Source organism: Sus scrofa, chromosome 14 (genome assembly GCF_054392235.1).
Source record: "Sus scrofa isolate SSC_HxYL_T2T_F1_AM1 chromosome 14, Sscrofa_HxYL_maternal_Yorkshire_Landrace_v2.0, whole genome shotgun sequence".
Taxonomy (NCBI): domain Eukaryota; kingdom Metazoa; phylum Chordata; class Mammalia; order Artiodactyla; family Suidae; genus Sus; species Sus scrofa.
The window spans coordinates 52,868,674-52,888,165 of NC_139396.1; the positions used below are offsets into that span (position 1 = coordinate 52,868,674).

The 19,492-nt window shown below is 45.3% G+C and overlaps 1 protein-coding gene across 8 annotated transcripts in view; it reads left to right on the forward strand.

Moving 5' to 3' along the window:
* IFT81 (intraflagellar transport 81) overlaps positions 1 to 19,492 on the forward strand; it is a 299,226-nt gene that overhangs the window by 276,533 nt on the left and 3,201 nt on the right. For 5 of the 8 annotated variants that reach the window (XR_014827279.1, XR_014827280.1, XR_014827281.1 and 2 more), the window contains one exon: positions 9,238 to 9,373. The exons of 1 other annotated variant lie outside the window; for it this stretch is intronic. Coding sequence is in view for 2 of the 7 variants with exons in the window: in XM_084996209.1 (XP_084852335.1) it covers positions 9,238 to 9,300 (63 nt within the window). In the remaining 5 variants the exon portion in view is untranslated. Of the gene's footprint in view, positions 1 to 9,237; positions 11,379 to 19,492 lie in introns of those variants that run through there. 2 more of the 8 variants (XM_084996209.1, XM_084996207.1) reach the window with 1 other exon arrangement.

Genomic DNA, 19,492 nt, shown 5'->3' on the forward strand with positions numbered 1-19,492 from the left:
GCATCCTTTCATAGTCTTTGAGAGTTGCAAAATGTGGATGGTAGGAAATGACGGTGGTTCTGCAGAGCCGCCTGTGCATGAAGGGGCAGTAGAAGTGGAGGAGCGTGTGCATGGCGGTGTCCATGTGGGGCTATGGGCCTTGGTAGTTCTGGCTCTGAAGCCAGAGCAGCTACTGAGTACAAGCCGGCATGATCCACTTGCAGTGAGTGTGAGGAATCTATTAGCTGTGCTTCTCAAGTTAGATCCCAGGCTCTCTCAGAAGAATGGTAGAGTGAGGGGGAGGAGAAGGAATAAACGAGAGAGAAGCCAGAAAAAGATTTGTTTTGATGCTAGGAAAAAGCCAAAGCTCTTCGTGGGTTTCCTTATGTAAGGCAGAGTGCAGATACCTTAACCTGGCAGTTGTTTTGCACCCATAACTACCTTTCTAATTCACACACACACACACCCCCACACACACACACTACCTACAGAGCAATTCAGAGCTCTGTTTGGGTCTGGAAAATCTTTCCCGGGGCATCAGTAGCTTGCCTTGTGATGACAGGCTTAATGGTCTGATATCTCTGCATTCCACTGAGACCACCAACCCAGAGGCTACACCCTACTGACCTGATTCACCAGGGCATGCGACTAAACTTGAGAGCATGAGGGCAGTGCCAGTCTAGGAGTCAGGAGAACTGTCTTTTGGTTTGGGCAAATCCCTCTGACTTGCTGGCTGATGGCCTCCATGTTGCTGCCCTCTCTGTAATATTCAGGGTCCCATATTATAAAATGGGGACCAGTGGTTCTTATCTCCTAGAAAGGCCATGAGACAAAGTAAAATTATGGTCTTTGGGAGTTCCCGTTGTGGCTCAGTTGTTAACGAATCCAACTAGGAACCATGAGGTTGCGGGTTCAATCTCTGCCCTTGCTCAGTGGGTTAACGATCCGGTGTTGCCGTGAGCTGTGGTGTAAGTTGCAGACGCGGCTCGGATCCCGTGTTGCTGTGGCTCTGATGTAGGCTGGCAGCTACAGCTCAGATTAGACCCCTAGCCTGGGAACCTCCATATGCTGCGGGAGCAGCCCTAGAAATGGCAAAAAAAATTATGGTCTTCAAGTGCTTATGCTTCTAGGAGGCAAGGGACTGGAGGAATCCTGTGCTTTTCTCTCTTTTGTTGAGATAGTTTCCTAGGCCTTTTTATGCAAGCCCTTAGAAGATATTTAATCAGAGAATAGCCTGAAAAAAAGCAAACCTGCTAACAAGAGAAGAGAGCCTTGAGATCTATTAAGCGTTTCCTTCCAAACAGGGGTCCAAGAAATGCTCTTGTAACTTCTGGCCAGCTACCTGGAGTAGGGAGAGAGAGGTGATTTTCTTTCTTCCACTTTCCCTTTCTGGTCTGATCTCTCCAAGTGACCCTGGTTGGGATGGGGCCACAGGTTATGGGAGAAAACAATGTCCCAATTGCTCAAATATGCCTGTTGGATAATAGATTAATTATATCTGCCCTGTCGATGGGTAAAAATAAAAGAGTAGCCCTTTAATTGATTTGTATTTATTTGATTGTTTACGTAAAGGAAGCCATGATACATGATAGTAAGTCAGCCCAGCAGATCCAGTACCCTCTGAGGGTCTGGTCATCCGTGGTAAAGTATATCAGGAAGGAAACACCTTGGTTTCCCAGTCATCTGCCTACAATACTACAGTACAGAGTACCCAAGAACTAACAGTAGGCTCCTTGTCCTTATAACAGGTCCTTGAGTTCTCAGTTGCTATATTAATCTCCTATTGTTGCTGTAACAGATCGCCACAAACCTAAAACAACACAAATGTATTTTCTTACCTTTCAGAGGTCAGAATTCTTGTGAGGCTAAAATCAAGGTATTGGCACAGCTGTGTTCCTCGGGAGGTCTTGGGGAGAAGCCAACTCCTTGCCTTTTCCAGCATCTGGAGGCCACCTGCATTCCTTGGCTTGTGGTCCCTTTGTCTGTCTTCCAAGTACATCACTCCAAGCTCTCTTTCCATTGTCACATTCCTCTCTAACTCTGACCCTTCTGCCTTCCGGGCACAAGGATCCTTGTGATTAAGTTGGGCCCCAGCCCTCTTCTTTCTTGGGTTTCTAAGGACTTCTCAGGAATAGGAATAGGAGTTGCAACCATCATCAGGGCTGGGAACCAGGGAGGGAAGTATATTGACTAGAGTCTTTGGAACTTTGCAAGGGCAGGAGGTGGCCTGGTATTATAAGCCTTTTAAGTGCCCTCCCCCCATAAAGATGATGACCATGGAAAGAACTAAGAGTCTGGGAAGAAAAAACAGAGGGACCCAATATGCCGAGATTATCAGAATCTCAGTTAATAAGGTGAAAGCAGGCAAGTGGGCTTATGTGACATAAAAGCAGCCTAGCTGACAGCTTTCTCCTTCACCCCAATTTTGAAATCACTTGCCCAAGGCACCACCATGCTTTCTATCCTTTAATGCCTGTATTTTTAGTTTGGGGTATTTTCTATTGTTTGAAGGTTGCCTTGCAACCCGTTTGCCTAGAGGGTTTAAACAATATAGAGTTTCTTTGCTGAGCAGCAACAGTAGCCAAGAGAGACGGAATATAAACTTTTAAGTCTATTTTCTCAGAGTTTGTACATCAGCAATGGCTTTAAACAGAGTAACTCATGCCCCCTGGCTTGCCTCTCCCTGGGGGAGGGGAGAGGGGTGGCTGGTGGAGAACATTTTGTGTTCTCTTATCTTTCATACTCGTGGAAGGGGATAAGCACCAGAATAGGAAAACAAAATATCTGGCTATTAATATACCCTAAGTCCTCTAGCACATGGATTGGATTTGTTTATTTGTGAAAGAGAAGGATGCTTCTCTCCAGCCATGAGCTCCCCTGCCAGCTGGAAGGGAACTGGCAGGCGTAGTGCCCTCCATAAGGTAAAGGGGATTGACAACCAGGGCCTAACTTCCTACTTAAAAGAGACAAGTCTCAGACTTTTCTCAAGAAAAATTGCTTCCCTGGCTCAACCTGCCTCAAGCCCCAGCACCATCATTCAGGGAATCTAAGAAAGGGGATAAAAGCAGGATTTACCATGAAAGAGCCAGAGTACCCATACCTCCCCACCAGACTTGTGCATCTGTCACATCTTAGCCGGGCAAGCAGAGGACTGGAGAACCTCGCTGAAAAAAAGTACAGTTTCCTCAGAATAAGCATTTAACTGGCAGTGAACAAGGCAGGAACAGGAGCGGGGCCCTCCCCAGAGGATAAGCCCTGTCTGCCAAGAGGAAAGCAGCCCTACTGAGCTCAGGTTGGAGACACTGTCCTTTAACATATTTCCTTGGACCCCTTATTGGTTTGAGTGGAGGAGTGCCAGAGCAGAAAGTTTTCTAGTTAATGATAAGCCTCTAGCTGGGAAAAAGCCAGAAGGGAAGAGATTTCTGTCGGGGGCAGGAGCTCACACACGCCTGGGAGCCCCATGCCTGCCGTGTCTGGACTGAGGTTCCACGCGCCCTTTGGCTGCCAGAAGAGGTCTCTGCTGGCCACCCACCAGGGTCAGGCCTTCTCAGGTCCCTGAGAACATTTTGATTAGCAGGAGTCCCAGGCAGACACTGAGAGAAAGAAGAGAGCAACTTGGCAGGGCCTGCCCTCTCCAAGAGCAAACAGGGACAAAGGTCAGTGGACTTACAGCCGCCTCTCCCAGCTTGCCTGCCAGGCCAGATGCCCCAGGTTGTCCCGGCGGCGTTGCTGCATGATGCAGGAATCTGTCATCTCTGTGCCTGCTGGGTCACCCATTACCCCAGATCCACTTCCTAGGCAGGGAAGGTTAGGTCACCTGAGCAGAGGCAAAGGCTTTGACATTCAACAGCTTTAACTCAGAAAAGCGTCATGTCTTTACCTGTTCAGTTGGGAGCCAAAGGTATTTGTTACACATGTGCCGCTGCTCTTGCGGAAGTAAGCACGAGAGGAAAGAATCTGTAAGCATCCGGCCTGAAGGAGGGGCTCTCTTTGTAAACCACAGTCGTTCAGGCACTCTTAGAATTTGAACAAACTTTCTTTGTCAAGCTTTCTTATTCTCCATTTCACTGCCAGCTCAGCATGTTTGAATTTGTCTCTGCTTCAACAGGTCTAAGTATCCACCGAGATTCTCTCTGAGAATTTAAACAAGTTGGAGGCCACTGAGTTTGCCAAGTATATCCAGGTCTGGCACAGATTTGGCGTGAGAGTGAGCAGGAGAAAGAAGCTTTGTGCATGGTGAAATCAGTGAAGCTCTAGCCCACAGCCCTCTGGTTTAGGATTACAACTGGAGTTGGTGTTATTTGTTTTTCCTTCTTTGTACCTAGGAATGGCCTTTAGCTAATGCAATGATGATGATATAAAAGCTAACATTCATGAAGGCACTGAACTAAGCGCTCTCCTTGAATTATTTCATTTAATTTACACCTCAAACCCATGAGGTAGACATAAAATGACCCCCATTTAAAGGTGAGGAGGATCCAGGCTCAGAAAAATTGAGATGCATACTTAAGGTGATCTTCTGTATTTTTCTGCGATTATGACTTGCTAGCATCATATTCTGAACATAGAAGAAGAAAGACTACGAGGACAAGTATTTCTGAGGGCTGCAGTTGTGTGCAGGTTTCTTGGAAGCTAAGGCCCTCTTAATTTATATTCCATGGGGCCATCTGAGGAAGTTGTTTAGTTTCTGAGGTGATAGATGAGGGCTGGGTCACTGCTGTTTGCAGAGCGTGGGTTGAAGGATAAGTCAGGACAGTGGTTCTTCTCTGGTCCCTGTCAGGGACTCCACAGGCCGACCTCTGTGGCTGTGTTTATATCATTATTTTTAAGGCACCAGCACCAGCACCGCAGCTCTAAGCTCTCTCTTCCTTTAGCCATCCTCCATGTGGAAAGAAGCCAAATGGGAGAATTTCCCCAACCATTTCCCTTCAGTGCAGCTGGTACCAACTTGAAACCTAAGACATTTAACACTGCAACCCAACTGAAGCCTGGCTAAGCCACACTTCTGTAGACACAGCAGGAAGCCATTCCACGCCCTAAGATCAAGAAAGGTCTGAGGACCCAGGGGGCTCTGCTTCCTTCGTTGGAGCCTACAGGGTCAGCTGGCTGAGGAAACCCATCAGTAGTGCTTCTGCAGACTGAGACTGTTAGCCACAGGTCACTAGAAGAGAGGGGAGAGGATGCCAGGGATTTTCATGTTTGGTAGGGACCTCTTTGGAAAAGGTAGATGGTAGAGGAGTTCCTCCAGCATTGAAAGAGCTCCCTCCACTTGTTGCTGTGAGAAGGGACTGCCCATCCAGTGTCTCTCCCACCACAACGAGGGTTCCTCCAGCTGCCTAAGAGCCATTTCCTTCATCCTGGCTGACAGAACCCTCTCTGTGGACAGGCAGTGTTGGCAGTGAACCCCTGGCTTTCCCAGCTGCCCCCACAGGTCACAGGACCCTCCAGTCTGATGTTCCAGCATAGCGAGCAGAGTATGGTTCCATCCTGTCAGGCTACCTCTGTCACACAGGCTGCACACATCAGCTTTGCCCCACTCTGCGTTTCTGAATTACACTCACTGGCAACTGGCACCAGCTCTCCCCTCCCAGTGTCCTGATATCCTCTGGTTAATAAGCAGCTCACATAAAGCTGCAAGAGGGAGAGAAAGGCTGAGGCTCTGACTGAATAAGGCCAGGAAGCCTTGGACTTGGCCCAGGAACTCAGTGGCTGAGTTCCCTTTCTCCTCTGCCCTTTGGTAGCTTTCCGCATGGGGTGTAGCAGGAAGAGAATCGCAGATGCTTCATCTAAAGCTATAGACTGTAAACCAAGGACCTTTTTATGTATCAATGAGAGACTCTTGCTGAAGCCTAAGGTCCCTTCCTGGAAAATATTAGTCCTCTCCAGAAGATACCACATTTCTGCCCTTTATTCTTTCAAACCTATTTCTAGAAGACTTCTAGACCCCTGTTAGTTAAAGCACTAAGGTTCCCACTCCCCTATCTCTCTGAGCTGCCCAGGTGGCCCTCCTCCCACCCCCACCTTCAGCTCCCATACTATGTTTTATCCATCCACATTTGGAGATGTCCTTGATACATCCCTATGGAAGGACCCAGTGGGGAGGGTATGCCTGACCCACTCCCTCCCCTGCCACGTTTTCACTTGGGTCTGAATCCCACAAGGGGAGTTGGAGCCCTCTCCCTGGGCCTGCCCATTGTCAAGGTCCTGGTCACCTTTAAAGCCTCCTGCAGGGATCTCCATTGCCAACAGGTTATTTTCTGCAGCCCAGCACTGTGACATTTTAGACTTGGAAATCCCTAGACAAATATGTCTCACTTAATCCTCACCACACTGGCCCCCAGCGGAGACTCTCGCTTGGCCAAACTTAACAAGTACCACTAGTTCTTGCTGCGAATGGTTCCCCTTGTTCCAGGCATTATGTTCAGGGCTGGGGAAGAGGATAAACAAGGTAAGGTCCCTGTCCTTGCAGAGCAGCCAGCTATCAGAAGAGACACAATAAGGAGTTCCCATCATGGCTCAGCAGTTAGCGAACCCAACTAGCATCCATGAGGACGCAGGTTTGATCCCTGGCCTCGCTCAGTGGGTTAAGGATCCAGCGTTGCTGTGAGCTGTGGTGTAGGTCACAGACACGGCATGGATCCCATGTGGCTGTGGCATAGGCTGGTGGCCACAGCTCCAATTGGACCCCTAGCCTAGGAACCTCCATATGCCGTGGGTGGGGCCCTAAAAAGACAAAAAAAAAAAAAAAAAAAAAAAAAAAGAAGAGACATAATAAAACAGGAGCCCCTCTCCCTCAGAGTGCCTCCCACCCAGCATTCCTTTGCTTTCCCAGGCTCTCCAAGGCCCTACTCGCTCATCGCTGCTCTGTAACTTTAGCCCAGCTGCTTACTCTAAGCCTCAGGTTGCTGATCTGTAAAATGGGATTATTAATGGTATCTACCTCATAGAGATATTGTGAGAATTAAATAAAACCACATCTGGAATTCCCACTGTGGCTCAGCAGTAAGGAATCCTACTAGTATCCATGAGGACATGGGTTTGATCCCTGGCACCACTCAGTGGGTTAAGGATCTGGCTTTGCCGTGAGCTGCAGTCTTGGATCTGGTGTTACTGTGGCTGTGGTGTAGGCTGGCTCCTGGAGCTCCAATTCGACCCCTAGCCTGGGTACTTCCATACACCGCATGCGCGGCCCTAAAAAAAAAAAAAAGAAAAAATACATATATAACTACTTCTTTGTTAAGGTACATATATGGCTCAGTGAGTAATGGCTGTTCCTTATTTTCCTCTCGAGGATGACATTTGCCAGGGAGAGTGATAAAAGCAGGCAGAGGTGGATTTGAACCCCAGTTTCCCCACCCACTGACAAGTGTGTGCTTTAGGCAAAAACCATTGTCTCTGAGCATCAGCTTCATGGGTGATAATTTACTTAATTAGAGTAAATTAGTTGATATATGTGAGAGTTCCTCACACATAGCAGGAGTTCAACACATTATCTCCTTGGAATGTCTTAAGGACTAAAGCCCCTGAAGCTCCAGGAATCCAGAAGAAACAGGGAAAGACGCCAGCGCCTCCCTTAGGAAACATGCCCTGTCCTCCTGGTTAATCCTTCAAGCTTAACCCTCCCTGATTTGGTTCTCTTTCTCCCAGGATAGGCTGCTCCGTGATCAGCTGTGTCCCTCCCTCTGTCCTCTGTGCTTCTGTACTAAGTACCTGGAGGCCCTTGTCCTGTCCACACTCAGGCATCACTCGGCCCGAGATATCCACTGAGCTCCTCTAATCTTTCCCCACAACTCAATCTCCCCCTCTCCTCACCCCCCTCTTCATCCCTTGTTCCCCTAGCTTCTTAATCAAATTAAGGGAAAGAAGAGGATTCAGATAGGGTTGCTAAATATATTTCTGTTCGGGGGAGGGAAAAACAGAAGAGTTTCGAGGAGGAGGCAGAGTGTGAAATTCCTTAATGGAATGCGCACTGAGAGCCTCCTTTCTCAAGAATAAGCCCCAGAATCACCTATCTGGACAGAGTTTTCTCTTTGGCAAAGTGCTTTCACAAACGTTATCTCATTACGATACAGGCCCAGGTGGCAGAGTGCCCACTCTCAGGAAAGGTCTGCAGAGGCCGTCATGCCTCACAGGCTGGTCTGACCCTGGTCTCTGTAATTCACAGGACACCCTGGCCCCACAGTGGTGACTCGGCTTTCTGTGGAGCATGACACCCACAGAGGGCCACTCACAGCTAGAGATCGCAGTTTTCCCAGCAGTGTTCTCCTCACACCAGATCTGGAATCTTTTGTTAATTTTTACTTTTTAAAAACTATAAAGTGCTTATTGGAGTACCCCTTGTGGCTCAGCGGTAACAAAACTGGCTAGAACCCATAAGGATGTGGATTCGTTCCCCGACCTTACTCAGTGGATTAAGGATCCCGAGTTGCTGTGGCAGTGGCTTAGGCCGGCAGTCGCGGCTCCAATTGGACCCCTAGCCTGGGAACTTCCATATGCCATGGGTATGGCCCTAAATAGACGGAATAAATAAATAAGTAAATAAATAAATAAATAAAACTATAAAGTGCTCATTGTAGAAATTTTTGAAAACACATTAACTTGTAAAGGAAAAAACAAATATTACTCATAATCCACAACTTAACTGCTGGTAATATTTTGAGGTAGCCCCTTTACGTGTTTTTGAAATGCATGCATGTATTTGTGTATATCTGTGCCTTTACAAAAGTAGGTCTATATATGCACACGTATTATTTCTATTCTGCTTTTATATTCAATATGTTATTTTTGTGTTCCACTTCATCAAAAATTCTTCTGAAATATTATTTGGAAGTAGCTTTCATTAGGGTTTTTTCCTTGTTAAAAAATTATACATGTCTATTATGAAATAATCACTGCTCACATTGATTGAGTCTCATAATCAGCTGGAAACCCTGTTCAGCTCTTCACATACATGATCACATTTAATTCTCATAGCAGCTCCCCCAGGTAGGAGCTTTTACAGGTAAGGAGAAGCCTTGGAGAGGTGAAGAATTTGTCCTGCTGGCAAAGACTTAAATGCCCACAGGATTTTACACGCAGTCTTGAACCAAATTGCCTACATTAATGACCACATTTAATGACTGCATCGTATTCTCTAATGTATACTTATCATAATTAACCATTCTCTTTTGTTGGACATTTAAACTTTTTGTTGTTATAATGAAGCAATGATAATCTTCTCCTAAAACCATCTTTGTTCACCTCTTGTTATTTCTTTAGTCATTTCCTGGAAGTGAACCACTGAGTCATCATTTTCAAGTCTTGATACTTATTACCAAGTGACTTTCCAGAAAGGCAGCATGCCCTCCCACCAGCCTGTGTAAGAGGAGGCCCTCTTTAAAAACCATTCAGTTTGGTAGGTGGAAATTGTATCTCCTTTATTTGATTTACATTTCCTTGATTCCTAGTGAGGTTGAACTTTTCTCTCACGCACTCATTAGTCAGTTGTAGATCCGTGAGTAAGCATCACAGGGAGCAACTTGTCATTCCCGCTGGCACTTGCTTTTTTCTTGCTTTCACTCACTCTGTTGGTTTTGAGTTTCAGTCTGGACCCAGACACTTTATGGAGGAGAAATTGTTTCATATTCAACCTGCTCAGTCGATTTGACTCTGAATGAAGACTTGGGTCCCCATTTTGCACCCCCTCGTCCTCCTCTCACCCTGAGCCACACTGTAGTTCCCTCAGAATTGCCCCACCTCAGAGCAAAGCTCAGAGTTCAAGATTTCCCTTCAGACTCACTGAAGTTCAATCTGCAATCTGACTGTTTTGGAGACAGTATATTTTTATTCAGGAAATAACCGAGCTAGAGCTCTGCTTTCTCTTCCCAAGAAACTTCATTTCCTTTTGTTCTCAGGGGAGGTAAGAAAAGGATGGGGGGGTGGAAGAAAAAAGTCACTTCCATGAGCCCCTTGGCTGAGGCTGCCTGTGTGTGACAGGGAACCACCTCTTTGAAAAGCCCTTTGATCTTTGGAGTTAGGGAGTAATGCACTGTCATTTCCGATAGATTGTGCAATCGCCTCCTTCTGCCTGGAGCAAGAGAAGCACAGAAGGTGCAGCTGGCAGGTGCCAGCGGGGTAGTCACCACACCCTTAGAGTCCAAAAAGAATTTGCACAAGTCTCTTGATTCGGGCTCCAGCCTGAAATGCCTCCCTGAACAGGTGTGTTCACTATGGGTTCACCCTTGCCCTGCAGTCACCCCATTACCTGCTGCTCCTGGGCCACAAGTACATCCTGCTGGGCCTCACATTGGGCTGCCCTCCCACCACTGTTGTCAGAGAACTTGGGACTTTCTCTTCCATGGTCTCACTCCTCTGCCAATCTCCAGTTTCTAGCCTCCATGTTCCCCATCCTCACCTCCTCTTAGATCTTCGGCTCAGGATGTCGGACATTCAGTCCTGTCAGATGTCCCCTGCGTGGAGCCAGAGGGGACTCTGAATCACTCCAGGTAGGGGAAGTGGAGCAAGTGGAAATCTGGCCTGAGGACTGGCCAATAAGACCAACAAGACCTTTCCCCAGCCCCTGGATGTAACTCCTCTGTGTTTTTACATCCAAATCTTCTCTTTGACTCTCTTCCCTATTTGGAGTCATGTTATAGAAGGCCCGCTTCTGTTATTCTAGCATATCTGAGCCCCAGCACATGGGTAGGGATGCTCCACAAAGTGAAAACATTGGCACTTTGAAGGGCAGTCATCATGAAAGGCATCAGAAAGCCGAAAATGACACTCTACTCATGCTGGTAGAGCTTAAGAAGCAGCCTCTCTGAGCAGAGCAGCAGATAGGGAAGAAGGAGTGTAGAAGTCATGCTATCAAAATAAAGCTGGACTGCAGGCCAAAGTCATGCTTACCCACATGCTGCATCAGTTCAGAGGAGGGAGCATTGACAGATCTCAGACAGCTGGGAAACCTTTGAGAGGCAGTTGTTCAAGCTGGACCTTGAAGGCAAGAAGTAATACTTGCTGCGTGGCCTCTTGGAAGATGACAGCCCAGCTGGGGTAAGGAGCAAGCTAAAACACAGAGGTGGAATGCAATTGGCACGTTTGGGAATTGCTAGATCATTCTTGCTGCTCCAGAACACACATGCAGGGTACAGTATCAGTCAGGGTTCCACCAGAGAAACAGAACCAGTAAGAGATGTATAAGAAGAGATTCATTTGCAAGCAATTGGCTTGTGTGATGTTGGCGGCTGTCCAGGAAAATCTGAAATCCATGGGCAGGCCAGCAGCAAGGGCAGGCCCAGAAACTCCTCTCCACTGGCAGAGTTTCTTCTTTGAGGAAGCCTCAGCTGTGCTCTTAAGGTCTTTCAACTGATGAGATTAAGCCACCCAGATTTTCTAGAGTAAATTCATTTGCTTAAAATCAACTGATTTTTTTCTCAGTTTTATTGAGGTATAATTGACAAATAAAATTGTTAGGTATTTAATGGGGGGGGGGGTTGGCCGTGCCTGTGGCATGCAGAAGTTCCCGGACCAGGGATTGAACAGGCACCATAGCAATAACCTGAGCCACAGTGACAACTCCAGGTCCTTTAACCACTAGGCCACCAGGGAACTTCCTGTTAGATATTTAAAGTATACATCATGAAGATTTGATTACTGTATGAATTGTGAAAGGATTCCTTCCCATCTAGTTAATGAATACATCCATCACTATACATATATAATGTTTGAGAGAATAGTTGTTTTACTCCCTTTGCAAATTGCAGTTATGTAATACATGTTATCAACTATAGCTACCATGTTGTACATTAGATCCTCACACTTTACTCCTCTTACTGCTGAAAATTTAAACCTTTCTACCAACCTCTCTCTATTTCTCATAACCCCCCAGCCCCTGGCAATCACTTTCATACTCCCTATTTCTTTGAGTTTGGCTCCTTTTTTTTTTTTTTTTTTTTTTGCATTCCATGTATAAGTGAGATCACATAGTATCTGTCTTTCTCTGGTTTATTTCACATAGCATAATGCCCTCAAGGCCCCTCCGTATTGTTGAAAATTGCCGGATTTTCTTCTTTTTAAGAAATATATACCACATCTCTTTATCCATTCACCCACTGACAGACACTTTTAGATGGTTCTTTATCTTGGCTATTGTGATTAATGCTATAATGAACTTGGGAGAAAGAAGAGTCAATATCCTGTTTTCGTTTCCCTTGGATGTGTATCCCAAAGTGGGACTGCCGGATCATATGGTAGTTCTAGTTTTAATATTTTGAGGAGGCTCCATACTGTTTTCTATAGTGGTGGCACCAATTTGCACTCCTACAGACAATGCGCAATGGTCCCCCTTTCTCCACATCCTAATACTTGTTATCTCTTGTCTTTTTTTGTTTGTTTGTTTTTTTGTTTTTTTGCCTTTTCTAGGGCTGCTTCCGTGGCATATGCAGGTTCTCTATGTAGCATCCAGCCTAAGCCAGAGCCATAGCATCGGGATCTGAGCCGCATCTGTGACCCACACCACAGCTCACGGCAACGCTGGATCCTTAACCCACTGAGCAAGGCCAGGGATCGAACCTGCAAGCTCATGGTTCCTATTCGGATTCATTAACCACTGAGCCACGATGGGAACTCCTCTTGTCTTTTTGATAACAGCCATTCTAACAGGTGTGAGGTTAAATCTCATTGTGGTTTCCCTGATATGAGTGATTTCGAGAACATTTTCATATACCTCTTGGCCATCTATATGCCTTCTTTGGAAAAATGTCTATTTAGCTCCTCTTTCGTTTTTTTTTGGGGGGGGGGGCTGCAGCCACAGCACATGGAAGTTCCCAGGCTAGGGGTTGAATTGGAACTGTAGCCGCCAGCCTGCACCACAGCCACAGCAACGCCACATCCCTAACCCACTGAGCAAGGCCAGGGATCGAACCCACAGCCTCATGGTTCCTAGTTGTATTTGTTTCCACTGTGCCATGACAGGAACTCCCTCTTCCCATTTTTCAATAGGGTTTTTTTTTTTTTTTGCTATTGAGTTGTGTGAGTTCTTTTTTGCTTTTTTGTTTGTTTTTGTTTTTGTTTTGTGAGTTCTTTGCATAGGTTGGACATTACCTCTTATTAGAGATATGATTTACAAATATTTTCTCCTCTTCAGTAGCTTGCCTTTTCATTTTGTTGATGGTTTGCTTTGCTGTGCAGAAGCTTTTTAGGGTGATGTAATCTCACCTGTCTATTTTTGCTTTAGTTGCTTTTGGCATCATATTCAAAAAATCTATACCAACGCCAGTGTCAAGGAGATTGCTGCCTACTTTTCTTCTAGGAGTTTTACAGTTTCGAGTCTTAGTCTTTATTTTGAATTGATTTTTATGTATGAACAAACTAGCCTTTCCCCATTGTATATTCTTGGCTCCCTTGTTGTAAATTCATTGATCATTTATGCATGGGTTTATGTCTGGGCTCCCTATTCTGTTCCATTGATCTGTGTGTCTGTTTTTATGCCAATGCCATACTGGTTTGATTACCATAGTTTGGTACTATAATTTGAAATAAGGAAGTGTGATGCCTCCAGTAAAATCAACTGATTATGAATGTTAATCACATCTACAAAATGCCTTCACAGCAACAACTAAATTAGTATTCAAGTGAATAACTAGAGACTGTAATCTAACCAAGATGACACCAAAAACTGACTGTCACAGGTACCAATCAATAATGAAAATGGTAAAAAGAATTAGCTCAACATGGTTTTTCAAAGCATGAGACTCGCATATATGTGTACATTTATTTACCTCACCATAGAATGGTTTCTATTATCTTGCCCTATTCTCGGATTCTCTAACTGGTATCTCTCTTTTGGAAACTTAAGCTCCAGAGAGGGAAGTTAGGTTCTCATGAACCCCCTTTAGAATTGAAACATCACTTTTCTGAGGCTAAACCAAGATAGGTCAGTTAATTGGTATAGCCTCCAGCCTACCCATGTTTCTAGCAGAGTATCAGTAAGTACTCCGCCTGAGAATTCTGGGCTAAGGGAGAAAACTGCTTTGAACCTTTTCTCACTCCAATTCTATCCATCACTGGAACTAGAGGATAAGATTCCAAAGGGCAAGGATAATGTTAAAAGTCCTTCTCTCTCCTTTCATACCCGCCACCCTTCCTCACAAGTCTAAGGTAGACCTCTAAACATCAACAGGTCACATCTGTAGCTGAAGCCAGATGCATCAGGAATAGGTGGGGCGTTGCTTGTGCTAGTGTGACCCTGGTTAGAAAATGATTCTGGGAGTTCCCGTGGTGGTACAGTGGAAACAAATCCAACTAGGAACTATGAGGTTTTGGGTTTGATCCCTGGCCTCACTCAGTGGGTTGAGGATCCGGCGTTGCCATGATCTGTGGTGTAGGTCCCAGACATGGCTCAGATCCCACGTGGCTGTGGCTGTGGCTGTGGCGTAGGCCGACAGCTACAGCTCTGATTAGACCCCTAGCCTGGGAACTTCCATATGCCACAGGTGTGGCCGTAAAAAGACAAAAAAAAGAAAAGAAGAAGAAGAAAGAAGAAGAAGAAAAAAAAAAATGATTCTGGATTCCCAAGCTCAGGACTAGCAGTGAGCCAGCTTGCCCACTGATGGGATGGTTGTACCATAAAAAAAGAAATAAACTTTTTTTTGGTCCAATACAGAGCTTAAGGGAAAGATCTGGGGAAGGTCTCCATCCTTCTGTGACTTGGAAGGGAATTGAATCATGCATGACTCTGATCTTTTCCCCTTAAAAGCTCAGTGCTATCAAACCCTGAGAGCCACAGGTTACCCTGAGGTGCAAGAGAACAGAGAGGAAGTTTCTACTAAAGGTTTAGATTCTGTGCACCTGAGCTTATGAGAGTTTTATCCACTACAATTTTATTCACTTCAGTGGCCTTGAGCAAAAAAATGACAGAATGAGGCTGCCAAACTCCTTCTACCAGTTACATCTCCCTCCTAGAAGAAAGAGGAGGAAAATAAAAAACAAAATGATAGTGCTTCCCAGATTTAGAAAGTAAAAAATAACCAATAGGGAAACGGAGGTGGTTTGGTCACTGGGAACTTGAGTCCTGTGGCTGAGCTTTGCTCCGTCTGGAATCATTCTCAGAGGCTTAACCAAGGGGGCTGAAATGGGGTAGAGCTGCCAGAGCCCCAAGCACCTTGTGTAGGGAGTTGAACTGACAGGATAGAGAAGAGATGAAAGGTAGGCTCACCAAACTGCCGAAGCAAACCGGGACAACATGGCAAGGATCAAAAGGAGGTAGGGGAGTTCCCATCATGGCTCAGTGGAAATGAATCTGACTAGTATCCATGAGGAGGGTTTGATCCCTGGCCTCTCTCAGTGGGTTAAGGATCCAGCATTGCCATGAGCTGTGATGTAGGTCACAGACACAGCTCAGATCCTGCATGGCTATGGCTGTGGTACAGGCCGGCGGCTACAGCTCCGACTAGGCCCCTAGCCTGGGAACCCCCCATATGCCTCGGGTGTGGCCCTGAAAAAAACAAAAGTGGTAGGGTACTACTGTTGGTGGGAGGGTAAAATGGACTAGCCTCTTTGGGAAACAGTATGGAGGTTCCTCCAAAAATTAAAAATAGGGGTTCTCTGGTGGCTCAGCACATTAAGGATCCAGCATTGTCACTGCTGTGGTGCAGGTTTGGTTTGGTCCCTGGCCCAGGAACTTATGCATGCCTCAAGTGTGGCCAAAAAAAAAAAAAAGAAAGAAAGAAAAATAGGACTACTATATGATCCAGCACTCCTACTTAAAGGTTTATGTCCAAAAAGATTGGTACACCCATGTTCACTGCAGCACTATTCACAATAGCCAAGAGGTGGAAGCAACCTAAATGTCCATCAATAGATGAATGGGTAAGGAAGATGTGGTCTGTCCATACAATGGAATGTTATTTATCCTTTTAAAAAATATAAGGAAATTCTGATACCTGCTACAATGTGAATGAACCCAAATTGAAATAAGCCGGTCGTAAAAAGACAAGTACTGCAAGATTCCACTTATATGACTTATACGAAATAATCAGACTCTTAGAAAGCAGAATGGTGGTGCCAGGGGCTGGGGGGAGAGGCAGGATCTGAGCCGAGTCTGCGACCTACATCACAGCTCATGGCAATGCTGGATCCTTAACCCACTGAGAGAGGCCAGGGATCAAGAGTACAGAGATTTTGTTTGGGGGTTTGTTTTGTTTTGGCTATGTTGCGGCATATGGAAATTCCCAGGCTTGGGATCAAACTCTCGCCACCACAGCAACCCCAACCACTGCAGTGACAACTCTGGATCCTTAACTTGCTGAGCCACAGTGGAACTCCTAGAGTTTGGGTTTTGCAGGATGAAAACATTCTAGAGATCTCTCGCATGACAGTGTGCAAGTAGTTAATACTACTGTGCTATATACACTCTGAAACGGTTACGATAGTAAATTCTGTTATGCTTTTACCGCAATAAAAAAAAAAAAAGAGGGCACTATAAAACCCAATTATACATATGCCAAAGGTTAACTTGGAGTGAAAACCTGTCTGCTGTGTAGTGGACCCCACATATGTGCAGCAGGACAGCCTTTTACCCACCCCACCTCCACCCCCACCCCTGGGATACCTCATTGGGCCATCTACTCCACCCCAGAACACCGTATCTGGAAGACTCAAAACATCGTCATCATATGCATTGGCCATTTTTCATGATACCTCAAACTGGTTTTGTTCCTCCAATATTTTTACAAATTTTGTTATATACTTCATGTGTCCAGTAATAACAATAGTAATAACTAGCACTTCTTAAAAACTTACACAAAGGAATGTCATTATATAGGATGAGCAAAGTGAAAATTAACTACAGTAAAAACCACCCAAAAGTCTCTTAAATTGCCAACAAAGTACAATGTGTATAATTTGATGTAAACAACCCTCCCAGGCAGTAATTATCCAGCAAACTTTTAAAAACACAAAGAATTATTGAGGTAGCCCAGAGGAAAGTTTATATGCAGATGTCTGGGCATTCACTTCAATCTGCCTTTAAGATAAGTGAAATGCTCCCAGCAGAGTGAGGGTGGTGGGGAGTGAAAAATTCCTACTGACCTGAAGGTTTCATTTTTAATATTAAGACTCTGTCAAAAGCCTAACAATTGAGAAATTGTCAGCCAAGGTCCCTGCAGTGCCAGCCCATGGCAGTGCTGGCTTCGGTCTTCTTCAAGGTAGGAGCAGTCTTTGCAGTCTGAAATTCGGGGTGGGGCCTGACTATTGCACAAAATGAATTCTCTATAGTGCAAACCAGTCAGGCTATTTACAGGCACCTGCAGTGTAAAATTTGGCAGCTTTAAATGAAGTCTCATCAACTTTAGAAGTGGAGGAAAAAAACAGAGCTAAGTGTTTTGGGAAGAGAGAAAGTAAAAATCCTCATCTTTGATTTAATCTAGGAAACCTAGCATTGTAAACTACTTATCATGAGGACTGTAGGGGAAAGGGAACAATGAAGATCTTAGCCTTTTCTGTGTTGTTTTACTTGCTTATTTAAAAAATACACATGGAGTCTCCATATGGCTCAGGGGGTTAAGCATTCAGCACTGTCACTGCAGTGGCTGGGGTCGCTGCTGTGGCAAAGCTTTGATTCCTGGCCTAGGAACTTCCACATGACCTAGGCACAGCCAAAAAAAAAAAATACATGTAACTACATAGCAACAAAAATGAAGAACTAGAGCTACCTATATCTCTGTGTATAAACAAACAAAGTTCCCCAGTGGCTCAGCAGGTTAAGGATCAGTGGTGTTGTTGTCACTCCTTTGGTTTGCGTTTGATCCCTGGCCCCGGAACTTGGGCATGCCAAAAAAAAAAAAAGTTGGAGGCGGGAGACAAAATTCATAGCAGTGAGTAAAAAAAGCAAAACCCAGGACATGCACAAAATTGGTGAGGTTTCTGTACAGTCTGAAAAATGCAAAACAGTACAGTTTGCAAAATTGTTTTGGATCTATGTATCTGTAGCCAAACTATGAAAATATACATGAGAATGACAAAAGTCATGTTCAGGGTAGAGGTTACCACTGGGAAAACAAGGCAGAGAATGCATTCAAGGAACTCAGAAGGAATTCCAAGCTACCAATCATGTATTTCTTACACTGGATGGTTAGCATATGCTATATTATTATTGTACTTTTATTCTTCTCCTATATGTCTGGCATGTTTCCTACTTTTAAAAAAAGGAAAAATGTAAAGCCTCTTTATTCTCAATTATGTTAATGATGTATTTGTTGTTATGAGATTAAACCAGGTGTTTTGCTTTTAAGAGGACTGAATCTTAAGATGAACCTCAGATAGGGAGTTCCCATTGTGGCACAACAGAAATGAATCTGAATAGAATCCATGAGGATGTGGATTCGATCCCTGACCTCTATCAGTGGGTTAAGGATCCAGCGTTGGGTAGGATAGAAAAGAGCAACCTGGCTAGAATCCCAGGTTGCTGTGGCTGCGGCATAGACTATCAGCTACAGCTCTGATTTGACCCCCTAGCCTGGGAACTTCCATATGCCATGGGTGTGGCCCTAAAAAGCAACAACCGAAAAGATGCTCTTAAGATAAAGGGTGTCTCCACCAGCTCTGTCAGGCCCTGTGCCCTGCACTTCACAGGCCCTCTCTCCCAGGAAAGCTATAAGAAGTAGATGCTGTTATCTGCATTTGACCAGTGAGGAATTAGGGACACAGATTAAGTAGTTTGTCTAAGCCATACCTTCATTACCAGTAACTGTTTCCCTACACTTTCCCAAAGGTGGTATTTTAAAGACCCATGATAATGTTGAATCATGTAGCTGGAAGGACAGGGCAAGTCCCAAGTTAAAACATCACTGGGAGCTCCCTTGTGGTGCAGCAAGTTAAGGCTCCAGCATTGTCACTGTAGCAGCTCAGGTCACTGCTGTGACACGGGTTTGATCCCTGGCCTCAGAGCTTCCCCATGCCTCTGGCATAGCCAAAAAACAAAAACAAAAACAAACAAAAAAACCCCAAAACATCCCTAAAGTCTGATGTGTACAAAGTACCCTCTGAAAGTGTCAAGAGCCTAAAATCTGGGCCTAATGCACTAAGCCCTTTCCTTTCTCTCCCCACCCCCTGCTCTCTCTCTCTCTTTTTTTTTTTTTTTTTTTTTTTTTGTCTTTTGTCTACTGTCTTTTTAGGGCCGCCCCCGCCCCCCCACCCCCATATGGAGCTTTCCCAGGTTAGGGGTTGAATCTGAGCTGTAGCCAGTGGGCTACACCACAGCCACAGCAGCATGGTATCTGAGCCATGTCTGCGACCTACACCACAGCTCACAGCAACACCAGATCCCTAACCCACTGAGAGAGGCCAGGGATAGAACCCTTATCCTTATGGTTCTTAGTCAGATTCGTTTCTGCTGAGCCACGACAGGAACTCCCCCTGCTCTTTTCTAATTGGCATTCAGATCTCTTTCAGTCCCAGTGCTTATGAGCCCCTGTTCTTAGGGGGTTGAGAGAGCTAGACCTAACTTTTCTGAGATTCCCACAGACTTCTGAAGTTT